This window comes from Pseudophryne corroboree, unplaced genomic scaffold (genome assembly GCF_028390025.1).
Source record: "Pseudophryne corroboree isolate aPseCor3 unplaced genomic scaffold, aPseCor3.hap2 scaffold_2268, whole genome shotgun sequence".
Lineage (NCBI taxonomy): Eukaryota > Metazoa > Chordata > Amphibia > Anura > Myobatrachidae > Pseudophryne > Pseudophryne corroboree.
The window spans coordinates 1-17103 of NW_026968919.1; the positions used below are offsets into that span (position 1 = coordinate 1).

At 55.0% G+C, this 17103-nt stretch overlaps 2 protein-coding genes across 2 annotated transcripts in view; both read right to left on the bottom strand.

Annotated features, from left to right (window-relative positions):
* Positions 1-464: 464 nt before the first annotated feature.
* LOC135009413 (thrombospondin-3-like) overlaps positions 465-17103 on the bottom strand; it is a gene marked incomplete at its 3' end in the record, with an annotated part of 51295 nt that continues 34656 nt past the window's right edge. Inside the window, exons 5-7 of the mRNA XM_063952272.1 lie at positions 16801-16827; positions 7716-7798; positions 465-516 (exon numbers count right to left, since the gene is read on the bottom strand). Coding sequence (XP_063808342.1) covers positions 465-516; positions 7716-7798; positions 16801-16827 — 162 coding nt within the window. The remainder of the gene's footprint in view (positions 517-7715; positions 7799-16800; positions 16828-17103) is intronic.
* Positions 3088-7618, bottom strand: LOC135009414 (PE-PGRS family protein PE_PGRS16-like; the record flags this gene model as incomplete). Its single annotated transcript, XM_063952274.1, has 4 exons — positions 7607-7618; positions 3689-3826; positions 3430-3480; positions 3088-3225 (listed from the first exon to the last, which is right to left on the bottom strand). Coding segments are annotated over exons 1-4 (339 nt in total), but the record flags the coding sequence as incomplete, so codon positions are not given.

Consider the following 17103-nt stretch of genomic DNA (forward strand, 5'->3'; position numbering starts at 1 on the left):
TAGCTATGTCTGGTCTGTGTCACCCTGCAGGGGGAGGAGCAGTCACTATGTATTATAGCTATGTCTGTATCGCCCTACAGGGGGAGGGGCAGTCACCATGTGTTATAACTATGTCTGGTCTGTATCACCCTGCAGGGGGAGGAGCAGTCACAATGTATTATAGCTATGTCTGGTCTGTATCACCCTGCAGGGGGAGGAGCAGTCACCATGTATTATAGCTATGTCTGGTCTGTGTCACCCTGCAGGGGGAGGAGCAGTCACCATGTGTTATAGCTATGTCTGGTCTGTGTCACCCTGCAGGGGGAGGAGCAGTCACCATGTGTTATAGCTATGTCTGGTCTGTGTCACCCTGCAGGGGGAGGAGCAGTCACCATGTGTTATAGCTATGTCTGGTCTGTGTCACCCTGCAGGGGGAAGGACAAGCTACGGCTTTAGTGGGTGGGTGATGTGACTCTGGTACTTACCACACACCTGACATTCCATGATAGTGTTCCTGATGAGAGACATTTCTTTTACCTGTCCACAAAGAGACAAATGTAACTGAGCTGTGACTCCCCCTGATCCCTGTGACTCCCCCTGATCCCTGTGACTCCCCCTGATCCCTGTGACTCCCCCGGATCCCTGTGACTCCCCCTGATCCCTGTGACTCCCCCGGATCCCCTGTGACTCCCCCTGATCCCTGTGACTCCCCCTGATCCCTGTGACTCCCCCTGATCCCTGTGACTCCCCCTGATCCCTGTGACTCCCCCGGATCCCCTGTGACTCGCCCTGATCCCTGTGACTCCCCCGGATCCCTGTGACTCCCCCGGATCCCTGTGACTCCCCCGGATCCCTGTGACTCCCCCGGATCCCTGTGACTCCCCCGGATCCCTGTGACTCCCCCGGATCCCTGTGACTCCCCCTGATCCCTGTGACTCCCCCGGATCCCTGTGACTCCCCCTGATCCCTGTGACTCCCCCTGATCCCTGTGACTCCCCCGGATCCCTGTGACTCCCCCGGATCCCTGTGACTCCCCCGGATCCCTGTGACTCCCCCGGATCCCTGTGACTCCCCCGGATCCCTGTGACTCCCCCTGATCCCTGTGACTCCCCCGGATCCCTGTGACTCCCCCGGATCCCTGTGACTCCCCCGGATCCCTGTGACTCCCCCGGATCCCTGTGACTCCCCCTGATCCCTGTGACTCCCCCGGATCCCTGTGACTCCCCCGGATCCCTGTGACTCCCCCTGATCCCTGTGACTCCCCCGGATCCCTGTGACTCCCCCTGATCCCTGTGACTCCCCCGGATCCCTGTGACTCCCCCGGATCCCTGTGACTCCCTCTGATCCCTGTGACTCCCTCTGATCCCTGTGACTCCCTCTGATCCCTGTGACTCCCCCGGATCCCTGTGACTCCCTCTGATCCCTGTGACTCCCCCTGATCCCTGTGACTCCCCCGGATCCCTGTGACTCCCTCTGATCCCTGTGACTCCCCCGGATCCCTGTGACTCCCCCGGATCCCTGTGACTCCCCCTGATCCCTGTGACTCCCCCGGATCCCTGTGACTCCCCCTGATCCCTGTGACTCCCCCGGATCCCTGTGACTCCCCCGGATCCCTGTGACTCCCCCGGATCCCTGTGACTCCCTCTGATCCCTGTGACTCCCTCTGATCCCTGTGACTCCCCCTGATCCCTGTGACTCCCTCTGATCCCTGTGACTCCCCCGGATCCCTGTGACTCCCCCTGATCCCTGTGACTCCCCCTGATCCCTGTGACTCCCCCTGATCCCTGTGACTCCCCGGATCCCTGTGACTCCCCCTGATCCCTGTGACTCCCCCTGATCCCTGTGACTCCCCCTGATCCCTGTGACTCCCCCTGATCCCTGTGACTCCCCCGGATCCCTGTGACTCCCCCGGATCCCTGTGACTCCCCCGGATCCCTGTGACTCCCCCTGATCCCTGTGACTCCCCCGGATCCCTGTGACTCCCCCGGATCCCTGTGACTCCCCCTGATCCCTGTGACTCCCCCTGATCCCTGTGACTCCCCCGGATCCCTGTGACTCCCCCTGATCCCTGTGACTCCCCCGGATCCCTGTGACTCCCCCGGATCCCTGTGACTCCCTCTGATCCCTGTGACTCCCTCTGATCCCTGTGACTCCCTCTGATCCCTGTGACTCCCCCGGATCCCTGTGACTCCCTCTGATCCCTGTGACTCCCCCTGATCCCTGTGACTCCCCCGGATCCCTGTGACTCCCCCTGATCCCTGTGACTCCCCCTGATCCCTGTGACTCCCCCGGATCCCTGTGACTCCCCCTGATCCCTGTGACTCCCCCGGATCCCTGTGACTCCCTCTGATCCCTGTGACTCCCCCGGATCCCTGTGACTCCCCCGGATCCCTGTGACTCCCTCTGATCCCTGTGACTCCCTCTGATCCCTGTGACTCCCCCGGATCCCTGTGACTCCCTCTGATCCCTGTGACTCCCCCTGATCCCTGTGACTCCCCCGGATCCCTGTGACTCCCTCTGATCCCTGTGACTCCCCCGGATCCCTGTGACTCCCCCGGATCCCTGTGACTCCCCCTGATCCCTGTGACTCCCCCGGATCCCTGTGACTCCCCCTGATCCCTGTGACTCCCCCTGATCCCTGTGACTCCCCCGGATCCCTCTGACTCCCTCTGATCCCCGTGACTCCCTCGGATCCCTGTGACTCCCCCTGATCCCTGTGACTCCCTCTGATCCCTGTGACTCCCTCTGATCCCTGTGACTCCCCCTGATCCCTGTGACTCCCTCTGATCCCTGTGACTCCCCCGGATCCCTGTGACTCCCTCTGATCCCTGTGACTCCCTCTGATCCCTGTGACTCCCCCGGATCCCTGTGACTCCCTCTGATCCCTGTGACTCCCCCGGATCCCTGTGACTCCCTCTGATCCCTGTGACTCCCTCTGATCCCTGTGACTCCCCCGGATCCCTGTGACTCCCTCTGATCCCTGTGACTCCCCCGGATCCCTGTGACTCCCTCTGATCCCCGTGACTCCCTCTGATCCCCGTGACTCCCCCTGATCCCCGTGACTCCCCCTGATCCCCGTGACTCCCCCTGATCCCCGTGACTCCCTCTGATCCCTGTGACTCCCTCTGATCCCTGTGACTCCCCCGGATCCCCGTGACTCCCTCTGATCCCCGTGACTCCCCCTGATCCCTGTGACTCCCCCGGATCCCTGTGACTCCCTCTGATCCCTGTGACTCCCTCTGATCCCTGTGACACCCCCGGATCCCTGTGACTCCCCCGGATCCCTGTGACTCCCCCTGATCCCTGTGATTCCCCCGGATCCCTGTGACTCCCCCTGATCCCTGTGACTCCCCCGGATCCCTGTGACTCCCCCTGATCCCTGTGACTCCCCCGGATCCCTGTGACTCCCCCGGATCCCTGTGACTCCCCCTGATTCCTGTGACTCCCCCGGATCCCTGTGACTCCCCCTGATCCCTGTGACTCCCCCGGATCCCTGTGACTCCCCCTGATTCCTGTGACTCCCCCGGATCCCTGTGACTCCCTCTGATCCCTGTGACTCCCTCTGATCCCTGTGACTCCCCCGGATCCCTGTGACTCCCTCTGATCCCTGTGACTCCCCCTGATCCCTGTGACTCCCCCGGATCCCTGTGACTCCCTCGGATCCCTGTGACTCCCCCGGATCCCTGTGACTCCCCCGGATCCCTGTGACTCCCCCTGATCCCTGTGACTCCCCCGGATCCCTGTGACTCCCCCTGATCCCTGTGACTCCCCCTGATCCCCGTGACTCCCCCGGATCCCCGTGACTCCCTCTGATCCCCGTGACTCCCTCGGATCCCCGTGACTCCCCCTGATCCCCGTGACTCCCTCTGATCCCTGTGACTCCCTCTGATCCCTGTGACTCCCCCGGATCCCTGTGACTCCCCCTGATCCCTGTGACTCCCCCTGATCCCTGTGACTCCCCCGGATCCCTGTGACTCCCCCGGATCCCTGTGACTCCCCCTGATCCCTGTGACTCCCCCTGATCCCTGTGACTCCCCCTGATCCCTGTGACTCCCCCGGATCCCTGTGACTCCCCCGGATCCCTGTGACTCCCCCGGATCCCTGTGACTCCCCCGGATCCCTGTGACTCCCCCTGATCCCTGTGACTCCCCCTGATCCCTGTGACTCCCCCGGATCCCTGTGACTCCCCCTGATCCCTGTGACTCCCCCGGATCCCTGTGACTCCCCCGGATCCCTGTGACTCCCCCGGATCCCTGTGACTCCCCCGGATCCCTGTGACTCCCTCTGATCCCTGTGACTCCCTCTGATCCCTGTGACTCCCTCTGATCCCTGTGACTCCCCCGGATCCCTGTGACTCCCTCTGATCCCTGTGACTCCCCCTGATCCCTGTGACTCCCCCGGATCCCTGTGACTCCCTCTGATCCCTGTATCTCCCCCGGATCCCTGTGACTCCCTCTGATCCCTGTGACTCCCTCTGATCCCTGTGACTCCCTCTGATCCCTGTGACTCCCCCGGATCCCTGTGACTCCCTCTGATCCCTGTGACCCCCCCTGATCCCTGTGACTCCCCCGGATCCCTGTGACTCCCTCTGATCCCTGTGACTCCCCCTGATCCCTGTGACTCCCCCGGATCCCTGTGACTCCCCCTGATCCCTGTGACTCCCCCGGATCCCTGTGACTCCCCCTGATCCCTGTGACTCCCCCTGATCCCTGTGACTCCCCCGGATCCCTGTGACTCCCTCTGATCCCTGTGACTCCCTCGGATCCCTGTGACTCCCCCTGATCCCTGTGACTCCCTCTGATCCCTGTGACTCCCTCTGATCCCTGTGACTCCCCCTGATCCCTGTGACTCCCTCTGATCCCTGTGACTCCCCCGGATCCCTGTGACTCCCTCTGATCCCTGTGACTCCCTCTGATCCCTGTGACTCCCTCTGATCCCTGTGACTCCCCCGGATCCCTGTGACTCCCTCTGATCCCTGTGACTCCCCCGGATCCCTGTGACTCCCTCGGATCCCTGTGACTCCCTCGGATCCCTGTGACTCCCCCTGATCCCCGTGACTCCCTCTGATCCCCGTGACTCCCCCTGATCCCCGTGACTCCCCCTGATCCCTGTGACTCCCTCTGATCCCTGTGACTCCCTCTGATCCCTGTGACTCCCCCGGATCCCTGTGACTCCCTCTGATCCCTGTGACTCCCCCTGATCCCTGTGACTCCCCCGGTTCCCTGTGACTCCCTCTGATCCCTGTGACTCCCTCTGATCCCTGTGACTCCCCCGGATCCCTGTGACTCCCCCGGATCCCTGTGACTCCCCCGGATCCCTGTGACTCCCCCGGATCCCTGTGACTCCCCCGGATCCCTGTGACTCCCCCGGATCCCTGTGATTCCCCCGGATCCCTGTGAATCCCCTGGATCCCTGTGACTCCCTCCCGGTGCCTGTGACTCCCCCTGATCTCTGTGACTTCCCCTGATCTCTGTGACTTCCTCCCGATCCCTGTGACTCCACCCGATCCCTGTGACTCCACCCGATCCCTGTGACTCCACCTGATCCCTGTGACTCCACCTGATCCCTGTGACTTCCTCCCGATCCCTGTGACTCCACCTGATCCCTGTGACTCCCTCTGATCCCTGTGACTTCCTCCCGATCCCTGTGACTCCACCTGATCCCTGTGACTCCACCTGATCCCTGTGACTCCACCTGATCCCTGTGACTCACACCTGATCCCTGTGACTCCCCTGGATCCCTGTGACTCCCTCCCAATTCCTGTGACTCCCTCCCGGTGCCTGTGACTCCCCCTGATCTCTGTGACTTCCTCCCGATCCCTGTGACTCCACCCGATCCCTGTGACTCCACCCGATCCCTGTGACTTCCTCCCGATCCCTGTGACTCCACCTGATCCCTGTGACTCCACCTGATCCCTGTGACTCCACCTGATCCCTGTGACTTCCACCCGATCCCTGTGACTCCACCTGATCCCTGTGACTCCACCTGATCCCTGTGACTCCACCTGATCCCTGTGACTCCACCTGATCCCTGTGACTCCACCCGATCCCTGTGACTCCCTCCCGATTCCTGTGACTCCCTCCCGATTCCTGTGACTCCACCTGATCCCTGTGACTCCACCTGATCCCTGTGACTCCACCTGATCCCTGTGACTTCCTCCCGATCCCTGTGACTCCACCTGATCCCTATGACTCCCCCTGATCCCTGTGACTCCCCTGGATCCCTGTGACTCCCTCCCGATTCCTGTGACTCCCTCCCGGTGCCTGTGACTCCCCCTGATCTCTGTGACTCCCCCGATCCCTGTGACTCCCCTGGATCCCTGTGACTCCCTCCCGGTGCCTGTGACTCCCTCCCGGTGCCTGTGACTCCCCCTGATCCCTGTGATTCCCCTGGATCCCTGTGACTCCCTCCCGATCCCTTTGACTCTCCCGGGTCCCAGTGACTCCCCCTGATCTCTGTGACTCCCCCGATCCCTGTGACTCCCTCCTGATCCCTGTGACTCCCTCTCAATCCCTGTGCTTCCCTATGATCGCTTTGACTCCCCCTGATCCCCTCCTGATCCCTGTGAATCCACCTGAAACCCTGTGACTCCCCTGGATCCCTGTGACTTCCTCCAGATCCCTGTGACTCCCTCTGATCCCTGTGACTTCCTCCCGATCCCTGTGACTCCACCTGATCCCTGTGACTCCCCTGGATCCCTGTGACTCCCTCCCGATCCCTGTGACTCCACCTGATCCCTGTGACTTCACCTGATCCCTGTGACTCCACCTGATCCCTGTGACTCCACCTGATCCCTGTGACTTCACCTGATCCCTGTGACTTCCTCCCGATCCCTGTGACTTCCTCCCGATCCCTGTGACTCCACCTGATCCCTGTGACTCCCTCTGATCCCTGTGACTTCCTCCCGATCCCTGTGACTCCACCTGATCCCTGTGACTCCACCTGATCCCTGTGACTCCCTCTGATCCCTGTGACTCCACCTGATCCCTGTGACTCCCTCCCGATCCCTGTGACTACCTCTGATCCCTGTGACTCCCTCCCGATCCCTGTGACTCCCTCCCGATCCCTGTGACTCCCTCCCGATCCCTGTGACTCCCTCTGATCCCTGTGACTCCCTCTGATCCCTGTGACTCGCTCCCGATCCCTGTGACTCCCCCTGATCCCCGTGACTCCCCCTGATCCCCGTGACTCCCCCTGATCCCCGTGACTCCCTCTGATGCCTGTGACTCCCCCTGATCCCTGTGACTCCCTCCCGATCCCTGTGACTCCCTCTGATCCCCGTGACTCCCCCTGACCCCAATGAATCCCCCTGATCCCTGTGACTCCCTCTGATCCCCGTGACTCCCCCTGATCCCTGTGACTCTCCCGGGTCCCAGTGACTCCCCCTGATCTCTGTGACTCCCCCGATCCCTGTGACTCCCTCCCGATCCCAATGGCTCCCTCCCGATCCCTGAGACTCCCCCTGATCCCTGTGACTCCCTCTGATCCCTGTGACTCCCTCTGATCCCCGTGACTCCCCCTGATCCCAGTGACTCCCCCTGATCCCTGCGACTCCCCCTGATCCCTGTGACTCCCTCTGATCCCTGTGACTCCCTCGTATCTGTAGGACCTGTGGCACTGACACTACCTGCAGCGACATCCTGAAGAATGGAATGGGGGCGATGGATCCTCCCCCTGGGTATACAGATAAGTAGCAGTGGTTGACGGTGCCCTGGTGGGGGCACTGTACCTCTCACCTGGTCTCGTATGTCCTCTCTCAGCTCTGCCAGCACCTTGTTGAAGAGTGTCATCTGTGTGATCAGCGCCTTGGTGTGTTCCCCTGTCACACACACACACAGAGACACACGGTGACACACACAGGATGGTATAATACCCGCTATTAGTCTCACACACGCACACACACACGCACACACACACACACACACACGCACAGAGATACACGGTGACACACATAGGATGGTATAATACCCGCTATTAGTCTCACACACACACACACACACACACACACACACACAGGATGGTATAATACCCGCTGTCACACACACACACACACACACACACACACACACACACACACACACACAGAGACACACGGTGACACACACAGGATGGTATAATACCCGCTATCAGTCACACACACACACACACACACACACACACACACACACACACACACACACACAGACACACACAGAGACACACGGTGAAACACACAGGATGGTATAATACCCGCTATCAGTCACACACACACACACACACGGTGACACACACAGGATGGTATAATACCCGCTATTAGTCACACACACACAGAGACACACACTCGGTGACACACACAGGATGGTATAATACCCGCTATTAGTCACACACACACACACACTCAGTGACACACACAGGATGGTATAATACCCGCTATTAGTCACACACACACATACATACATACACACACACACACACACACACACACACACACGATGGTATAATACCCGCTATTAGTCACACACACACATACATACATACACACACACACACACACACACAGAGACACACGGTGACACACACAGGATGGTATAATACCCGGTATTAGTCACACACACACAGAGACACATGGTGACACACACAGGATGGTATAATACCCGGTGTTAGTCACACACACACACAGAGACACACGGTGACACACACAGGATGGTATAATACCCGGTATCAGTCACACACACACACACACACACACACACACACACACACACACACACACAGAGACACACGGTGACACACACAGGATGGTATAATACCCGCTATTAGTCACACACACACAGAGACACACGGTGACACACACAGGATGGTATAATACCCACTATTAGTCACACACACACACACACACACACACACGGTGACACACACAGGATGGTATAATACCCGCTATTAGTCACACACACACAGAGACACACACAGGATGGTATAACACCCGCTATAAGTCACACACACACACACACACACACACACACACACACACACCCGGTGACACACACAGGATGGTATAATACCCGCTATTAGTCACACACACACAGAGACACACGGTGACACACACAGGATGGTATAATACCCGCTATTAGTCACACACACACACACACACACACACACACAGAGAGACACACGGTGACACACACAGGATGGTATAATACCCGCTATAAGTCACACACACACACGGTGACACACACAGGATGGTATAATACCCGCTATAAGTCACACACACACACACACACACACACACACACACACACACACACACAGAGACACACGGTGACACACACGGGATGGTATAATACCCGCTATAAGTCACACACACACACACACACACACACACACACCCGGTGACACACACAGGATGGTATAATACCCGCTATAAGTCACACACACACACACACACACACACACACACAGAGACACACGGTGACACACACAGGATGGTATAATACCCGCTATAAGTCACACACACAGAGACACACACACACACACACACAGAGACACACGCACACACACACACAGAGACACACACACACACGGTGACACACACAGGATGGTATAATGGCCCTCATTCCGAGTTGATCGGTCGCAAGGCGAATTTAGCAGAGTTACACACGCTAAGCCTACGCCTACTGGGAGTGTATCTTAGCTTCTTAAAATTGCGACCGATGTATTCGCAATATTGCGATTACAAACTACTGAGCAGTTTCTGAGTAACTTCAACCTTACTCTGCCTGTGCGATCAGTTCAGTGCTTGTCGTTCCTGGTTTGACGTCACAAACACACCCAGCGTTCGCCCAGACACTCCTCCGTTTCTCCAGCCACTCCTGCGTTTTTTCCGGAAACGGTAGCGTTTTCAACCACACGCCCATAAAACGCCGTGTTTCCGCCCAGTAACACCCATTTCCTGTCAATCACATTACGATCGCCGGAGCGACGAAAAAGCCGTGAGTAAAAATACTATCTTCATTGTTAAATTACTTGGCGCAGTCGCAGTGCGAATATTGCGCATGCGTACTAAGCGGATTTTCATTGCGATGCGATGAAAAATACTGAGCGAACAACTCGGAATGAGGGCCAATACCCGCTATTAGTCACACACACACAGAGACACACGGTGACACACACAGGATGGTATAATACCCGCTATAAGTCACACTCACACACACACACACACAGGATGGTATAATACCCGCTATAAGTCACACACACACACACACGATGGTATAATACCCGCTATAAGTCACACACACACACACACACACACACACACACACACGGTGACACACACAGGATGGTATAATACCCGCTATTAGTCACACACACACACACACACACACACACACACACACACACACACACACACACACAGAGACACACGGTGACACACACAGGATGGTATAATACCCGCTATAAGTCACACACACACACACACACACACACACACACACGGTGACACACACAGGATGGTATAATACCCGCTATAAGTCACACACACACACACACACACACACACACACACACACACACACAGACACACGGTGACACACACAGGATGGTATAATACCCGCTATAAGTCACACACACACACACACACACACACACACACACACACACACACACAAACACGGTGACACACACAGGATGGTATAATACCCGCTATAAGTCACACACACACACACACACACACACACACACACACACACACACACACACAGTGACACACACAGGATGGTATAATACCCGCTATAAGTCACACACACACATAGACACACACACACACAGAGACACACACACACACACACACACACACACACACACAGAGACACACACACACAGAGACACACACGGTGACACACACAGGGTGGTATAATACCCGCTATTAGTCACACACACACAGAGACACACGGTGACACACACAGGATGGTATAATACCCGCTATAAGTCACACTCACACACACACACACACAGGATGGTATAATACCCGCTATAAGTCACACTCACACACACACAATGGTATAATACCCGCTATAAGTCACACACACACAGAGACACACGGTGACACACACAGGATGGTATAAATAAGAATTTACTCACCGGTAATTCTATTTCTCGTAGTCCGTAGTGGATGCTGGGAACTCCGTAAGGACCATGGGGAATAGCGGGCTCCGAAGGAGGCTGGGCACTCTAGAAAGATCTTAGACTACCTGGTGTGCACTGGCTCCTCCCACTATGACCCTCCTCCAAGCCTCAGTTAGGTACTGTGCCCGGACGAGCGTACACAATAAGGAAGGATTTTGAATCCCGGGTAAGACTCATACCAGCCACACCAATCACACCGTACAACTTGTGATATGAAACACAGTTAACAGTATGAAACAATAGAGCCTCTCAACAGATGGCTCAACAATAACCCGATTTAGTTAACAATAACTATGTACAAGTAATGCAGATAAACCGCACTTGGGATGGGCGCCCAGCATCCACTACGGACTACGAGAAATAGAATTACCGGTGAGTAAATTCTTATTTTCTCTAACGTCCTAGTGGATGCTGGGAACTCCGTAAGGACCATGGGGATTATACCAAAGCTCCCAAACGGGCGGGAGAGTGCGGATGACTCTGCAGCACCGAATGAGAGAACTCCAGGTCCTCCTCAGCCAGGGTATCAAATATGTAGAATTTTGCAAACGTGTTTGCCCCTGACCAAGTAGCTGCTCGGCAAAGTTGCAAAGCCGAGACCCCTCGGGCAGCCGCCCAAGATGAGCCCACCTTCCTTGTGGAATGGGCATTGACAGATTTTGGCTGTGGCAGGCCTGCCACAGTATGTGCAAGCTGAATTGTACTACAAATCCAACGAGCAATAGTCTGCTTAGAAGCAGGAGCACCCAGCTTGTTGGGTGCATACAGGATAAACAGCAAGTTAGATTTTCTGACTCCAGCCGTCCTGGAAACATATATTTTCAGGGCCCTGACAACGTCTAGCAACTTGGAGTCCTCCAAATCCTTAGTAGCCGCAGGCACCACAATAGGCTGGTTCAGGTGAAACGCTGACACCTCCTTAGGGAGAAACTGGGGACGAGTCCTCAATTCTGCCCTATCCATATGGAAAATCAAATAAGGGCTTTTACAAGACAAAGCCGCCAATTCTGATACTCGCCTGGCAGAAGCCAAGGCCAATAACATGACCACCTTCCATGTGAGATATTTCAGATCCACGGTTTTTAGTGGTTCAAACCAAAGTGATTTTAAGAAAACTCAACACCACGTTGAGATCCCAAGGTGCCACAGGAGGCACAAACGGGGGCTGACTATGCAGCACTCCTTTTATAAATGTCTGAACTTCAGGTACTGAAGCTAGTTCTTTTTTGAAAGAAAATCGACAGAGCCGAGATCTGTACCTTAATGGAACCCAATTTAAGGCCCATATTCACTCCTGCTTGCAGGAAATGCAGAAATCGACCTAGTTGAAATTCCTCTGTTGGGGCCCTTTCGGCCTCACACCATGCAACATATTTTCGCCATATGCGTTGATAATGAGTTGCTGTAACCACTTTCCTGGCTTTAGTAAGCGTAGGAATTACTTCCTCCGGAATACCCTTTTCCTTCAGGATCCGGCGTTCAACCGCCATGCCGTCAAACGCAGCCGCGGTAAGTCTTGGAACAGACAGGGCCCCTGCTGCCGCAGGTCCTGACTGAGTGGCAGAGGCCATTGGTCCTCTGATATAAGTTCTGGGTACCAAGCTCTTCTTGGCCATCCACGAGTATCGTTCTTACTCCTCGCCTTCTTATTATTCTCAGTACCTTTGGTATGAGAGGCAGAGGGGAGAACACCTAAACCGACTGGTACACCCACGGTGTTACCAGAGCGTCCATAGCTATCGCCTGAGGGTCCCTTGACCTGGAGCAATATCTTTTTTTAGCTTTTTGTTAAGGCGGGACGCCATCATGTCCACCTGTGGCCTTTCCCAATGGTGTACAATCCTATTGGAAGACTTCTGGAGGAAGTCCCCATTCTCCCGGGTGGAGGTCGTGTCTGTTGAGAAGATCTGCTTCCCAGTTGTCCACTCCGGGAATGAACACTGCTGACAGTGCTAACACATGATTTTCCGCCTATCGGAGAATCCTTGTGGCTTCTGCCATCGCCATCCTGCTTTTTGTGCCGCCCTGTTGATTACATGGGCGACTGCCGTGATGTTGTCTGATTGGATCAGTACCGGCTGGTTTTGAAGCAGAGGCCTTGCTGGCCTCAGGGCATTGTAAATGGCCCTCAGATCCAGAATATTTATGTGTAGGGAAATAACCTGACTTGACCAAAGTCCCTGGAAGTTTCTTCCCTATGCGACTGCCCCCCAGCCTCAAAGGCTGGAATCCATGGTCACTAGGACCTAGTCCTGTATGCCGAACCTGCGGCCCTCTTGAAGATGGGCACTCTGCAGCCACCACAGTAGAGATACCCTGGTCCTTGGAGACAGGGTTATCAGCCTATGCATCGGAAGATGCGATCCGGACCACTTGTCCAACAGGTCCCTCTGAAAAGTTCTTGTATGGAACCTGCCTAATGGGATTGCTTCGTAGGAAGCTACCATTTTTCCCAGGACTCGCGTGCAATGATGCACCGCTACCTATTTTGGTTTCAGGAGGTCTCTGACTAGAGATGACAACTCCTTGGCTTTCTCCTCCGGGAGAAACACTATTTCTGGTTTATGTCCAGAACCATCCCCAGGAACAGTAGACGTGTCATAGGAACCAGCTGTGACTTTGGACTGTTTAGAATCCACCTATGCTGTTGTAGCACTTTCCAAAATAGTGCTACCCCGACTACCAACTGCTCCTTGGACCTCGCCCTTATAACGAGATTGTCCAATTACGGGATAATTACAACTCCCTTTTTTTTGAAGGAGTATCATCATTTCGGCCATTACCTTGATAAAACACCCTCGGTGCCATGTACAGTCCAAACGGCAGTGTCTGGACTTGGTAATGGTAATCCTGTACCACAAATCTGAGGTACTCCTGGCGAGGATGGTAAATGGGGACATGCAGGTAAGCATCCTTGATGTCCCGGGATACCATGTAATCCCCCTCGTCCAGGCTTGCAATAACCGCCCTGAGCGATTCCATCTTGAACTTGAATTTTTTTTTATGTTCAAGGATTTTAAATATAAAATGGGTCACACCGAACCATGCGGTTTCGGTACCCCAACCCGTGTGGAATAGTAACCCCGTCCTTGTTGAAGTAGGGGCACCTTGAGTATTACCTGCTGGGAATACCGCTTATTAATTGCCTCTAGCACAGCCTCCCTGCCTGAGGGAGTTGTCAGCAAGGCATATTTTAGGAAACGGCTGGGGGGAGACATCTCTAATTCCAGCTTGTACCCCTGAAATACTACTTGGAAGAAACAGGGATCCACCTGTGAGCGAGCCCACTAATTGCTGAAATTTTTGAGGCGGCCCCCCACCGTACCTGGCTACACCTGTGGAGCACCCGCGTCATGGTGTGTACTCACAGGAGGCGGGGGAAGAATCTTGATTCTGGGAACAGGCTGACTGGTGCAGCTTTTTCCCTCTACCCTTGTCTCTGTACAGAAAGGAAGCGCCATTTGACCCGCTTGCTTTTCTGAAGCCGAAAGGACTGTACCTTTTTCTGTGAGGAAACCTGAGGTAAAATTATTTCTTCCCAGCAGTTGCTGTGGATACGAGGTCCCAGAGACCATCCCCAAATAATTCCTCACTCTTATAAGGCTCTCTATGCGCTTTTTAAGTCAGCATCACCTGTCCAGTGACAGGTCTCTAATACCCTCCTGACAGAATGGACATTACATTTATTTTGGATGCCAGCCGGCAAAATATCCCTCTGTGCATCCCCCATATATAAGACAACGTCTTTAATATGTTTTTATGTTTTCCAACTAGTATCCCTGTTTGACAGGGTCACCGACCACGCTGCAGCAGCACTATCTGCAGGTCTCAGTCTAGTACCTGAGTGTGTAAATACAGACTTCAGGATAGCCTCCTGTTTTTTATCAACAGGTACCTATTAAAGTGGCCGTATCCTAAGACGGCAGTGCCACCTTTTTTGACAAACGTGTGAGCGCCTTATCCACCCTAGGGGATATCTCCCAGCGTAACTTATCCACCTTGCGGGAAAGGGTACGCCATCAGTAACTTTTTATAAATTACCAGTTTCTTAACGGGGGAACCCACGCTTTTTCACACACTTCATTTATTCATCTGATGGGGGAACAAAACACTGCCTGTTTTTTCTCCCCAAACCTAAAACCCATTTTTAGAGGTGCTTGGGTTAAAGTCAGAAATGTATAACACATTTTTTATTGCCGGGATCACGTCACGGATGTTCCTAGTGGATTGTGTATATGTCTCCACCTTGTCGACACTGGAGTCAGACTCCGTGTCGACATCTGTGTCTGCCATCTGAGAGAGCGGGCGTTTTTGAGCCCCTGATGGCCTTTGAGACGCCTGGGCAGGTGCGGGCTGCGAAGCCGGCTGTCCCACAGCTGTTACGTCATCCACCCTTTTATGTAAGGAGTTGACACTGTCGGTTAATACCTTTTACCTATCCATCCACTCTGGTGTCGGCCCCACAGGGGGCGACATCACATATATCTGCCTCTGTTCCGTCACCATATAAGCCTCCTCATTCAACATGTCGACACAGCCGTATCGACACACCGCAGACACACACAGGGAATGCTCTAAACGAGGACAGGACCCACAAAAGCCCTTTGGGGGGACAGAGTGAGAGTATGCCAGCACACACCAGAGCGCTATATACTGCAGGGACTAACTGAGTTATGTCCCCTATAGCTTTATATCTATATATATATAATGTATACTGCGCCTAAATTTAGTGCCCCCTCTCTCTTTTTTTAACCCTTGTAGACTGCAGGGGAGAGCCAGGGAGCTTCCCTCCAACGGAGCTGTGAGGGAAAATGGCGCCAGTGTGCTGAGGAAATAGGCTCCGCCCCTTTTTCGCGGCCTATTCTCCCGTTTTTTATGGACTTCTGGCAGGGGTATTTACCTCATATATAGCCCCTGGGGCTATATATTGAGGTATTTTTGCCAGCCAAGGTGTTTTTATTGCTGCCTCAGGGCGCCCCCCCCAGCGCCCTGCACCCTCAGTGACCGGAGTATGAAGTGTGTGAGAGGAGCAATGGCGCACAGCTGCAGTGCTGTGCGCTACCTTGGTGAAGACTGAGTCTTCATGCCGCCGATTTTCCGGACCATCTTCTTGCTTCTGGCTCTGTAAGGGGGACGGCGGCGCGGCTCCGGGACCGAACATCAAGGCTGGGCCTGCGGTCGATCCCTCTGGAGCTAATGGTGTCCAGTAGCCTAAGAAGCCCAATCCGGCTGCAAGCAGGCGAGTTCGCTTCTTCTCCCCTTAGTCCCTCGCTGCAGTGAGCCTGTTGCCAGCAGGTCTCACTGAAAATAACAAATTCTAAGACTATAACTTTCTAAGAGCTCAGGAGAGCCCCTAGTGTGCATCCAACCTCGGCCGGGCACGAAATCTAACTGAGGCTTGGAGGAGGGTCATAGTGGGAGGAGCCAGTGCACACCAGGTAGTCTAAGATCTTTCTAGAGTGCCCAGCCTCCTTCGGAGCCCGCTATTCCCCATGGTCCTTACGGAGTTCCCAGCATCCACTAGGACGTTAGAGAAATACCCGGTATTAGTCTCACACACACACACACACATGCTGCCCGCTAGTGGCCATGCAGAGAAACGCGCCCTGCACGCAGCTGTCCCATAAACCTCTAATAAGCCGGTTCCTGTAGACTTACCTAGGATGGAATTAACGACTCCATTTACTGTCAGGAGATAAAAACAAGAGAGAGGTGAATATTCAGCAGTGTACTCAGGATGCGCCGTCCTGGCAGCGTTCCTATCAGCAGCCATCATACAGGAGACACGTGCGCTCATCCCTCATATCATCCTCTAACAATGTGACTTCTGTGCCAGGAAACCTGCAGAGCTATACAGGATGAGGTGCTCACATGCCGCTGCCTGTCCTCTGTGCCCCCGCCACCTCCTGCACCCCCCTCATCATCACATGCCGCTGCCTGTCCTCTGTGCCCCCGCCACCT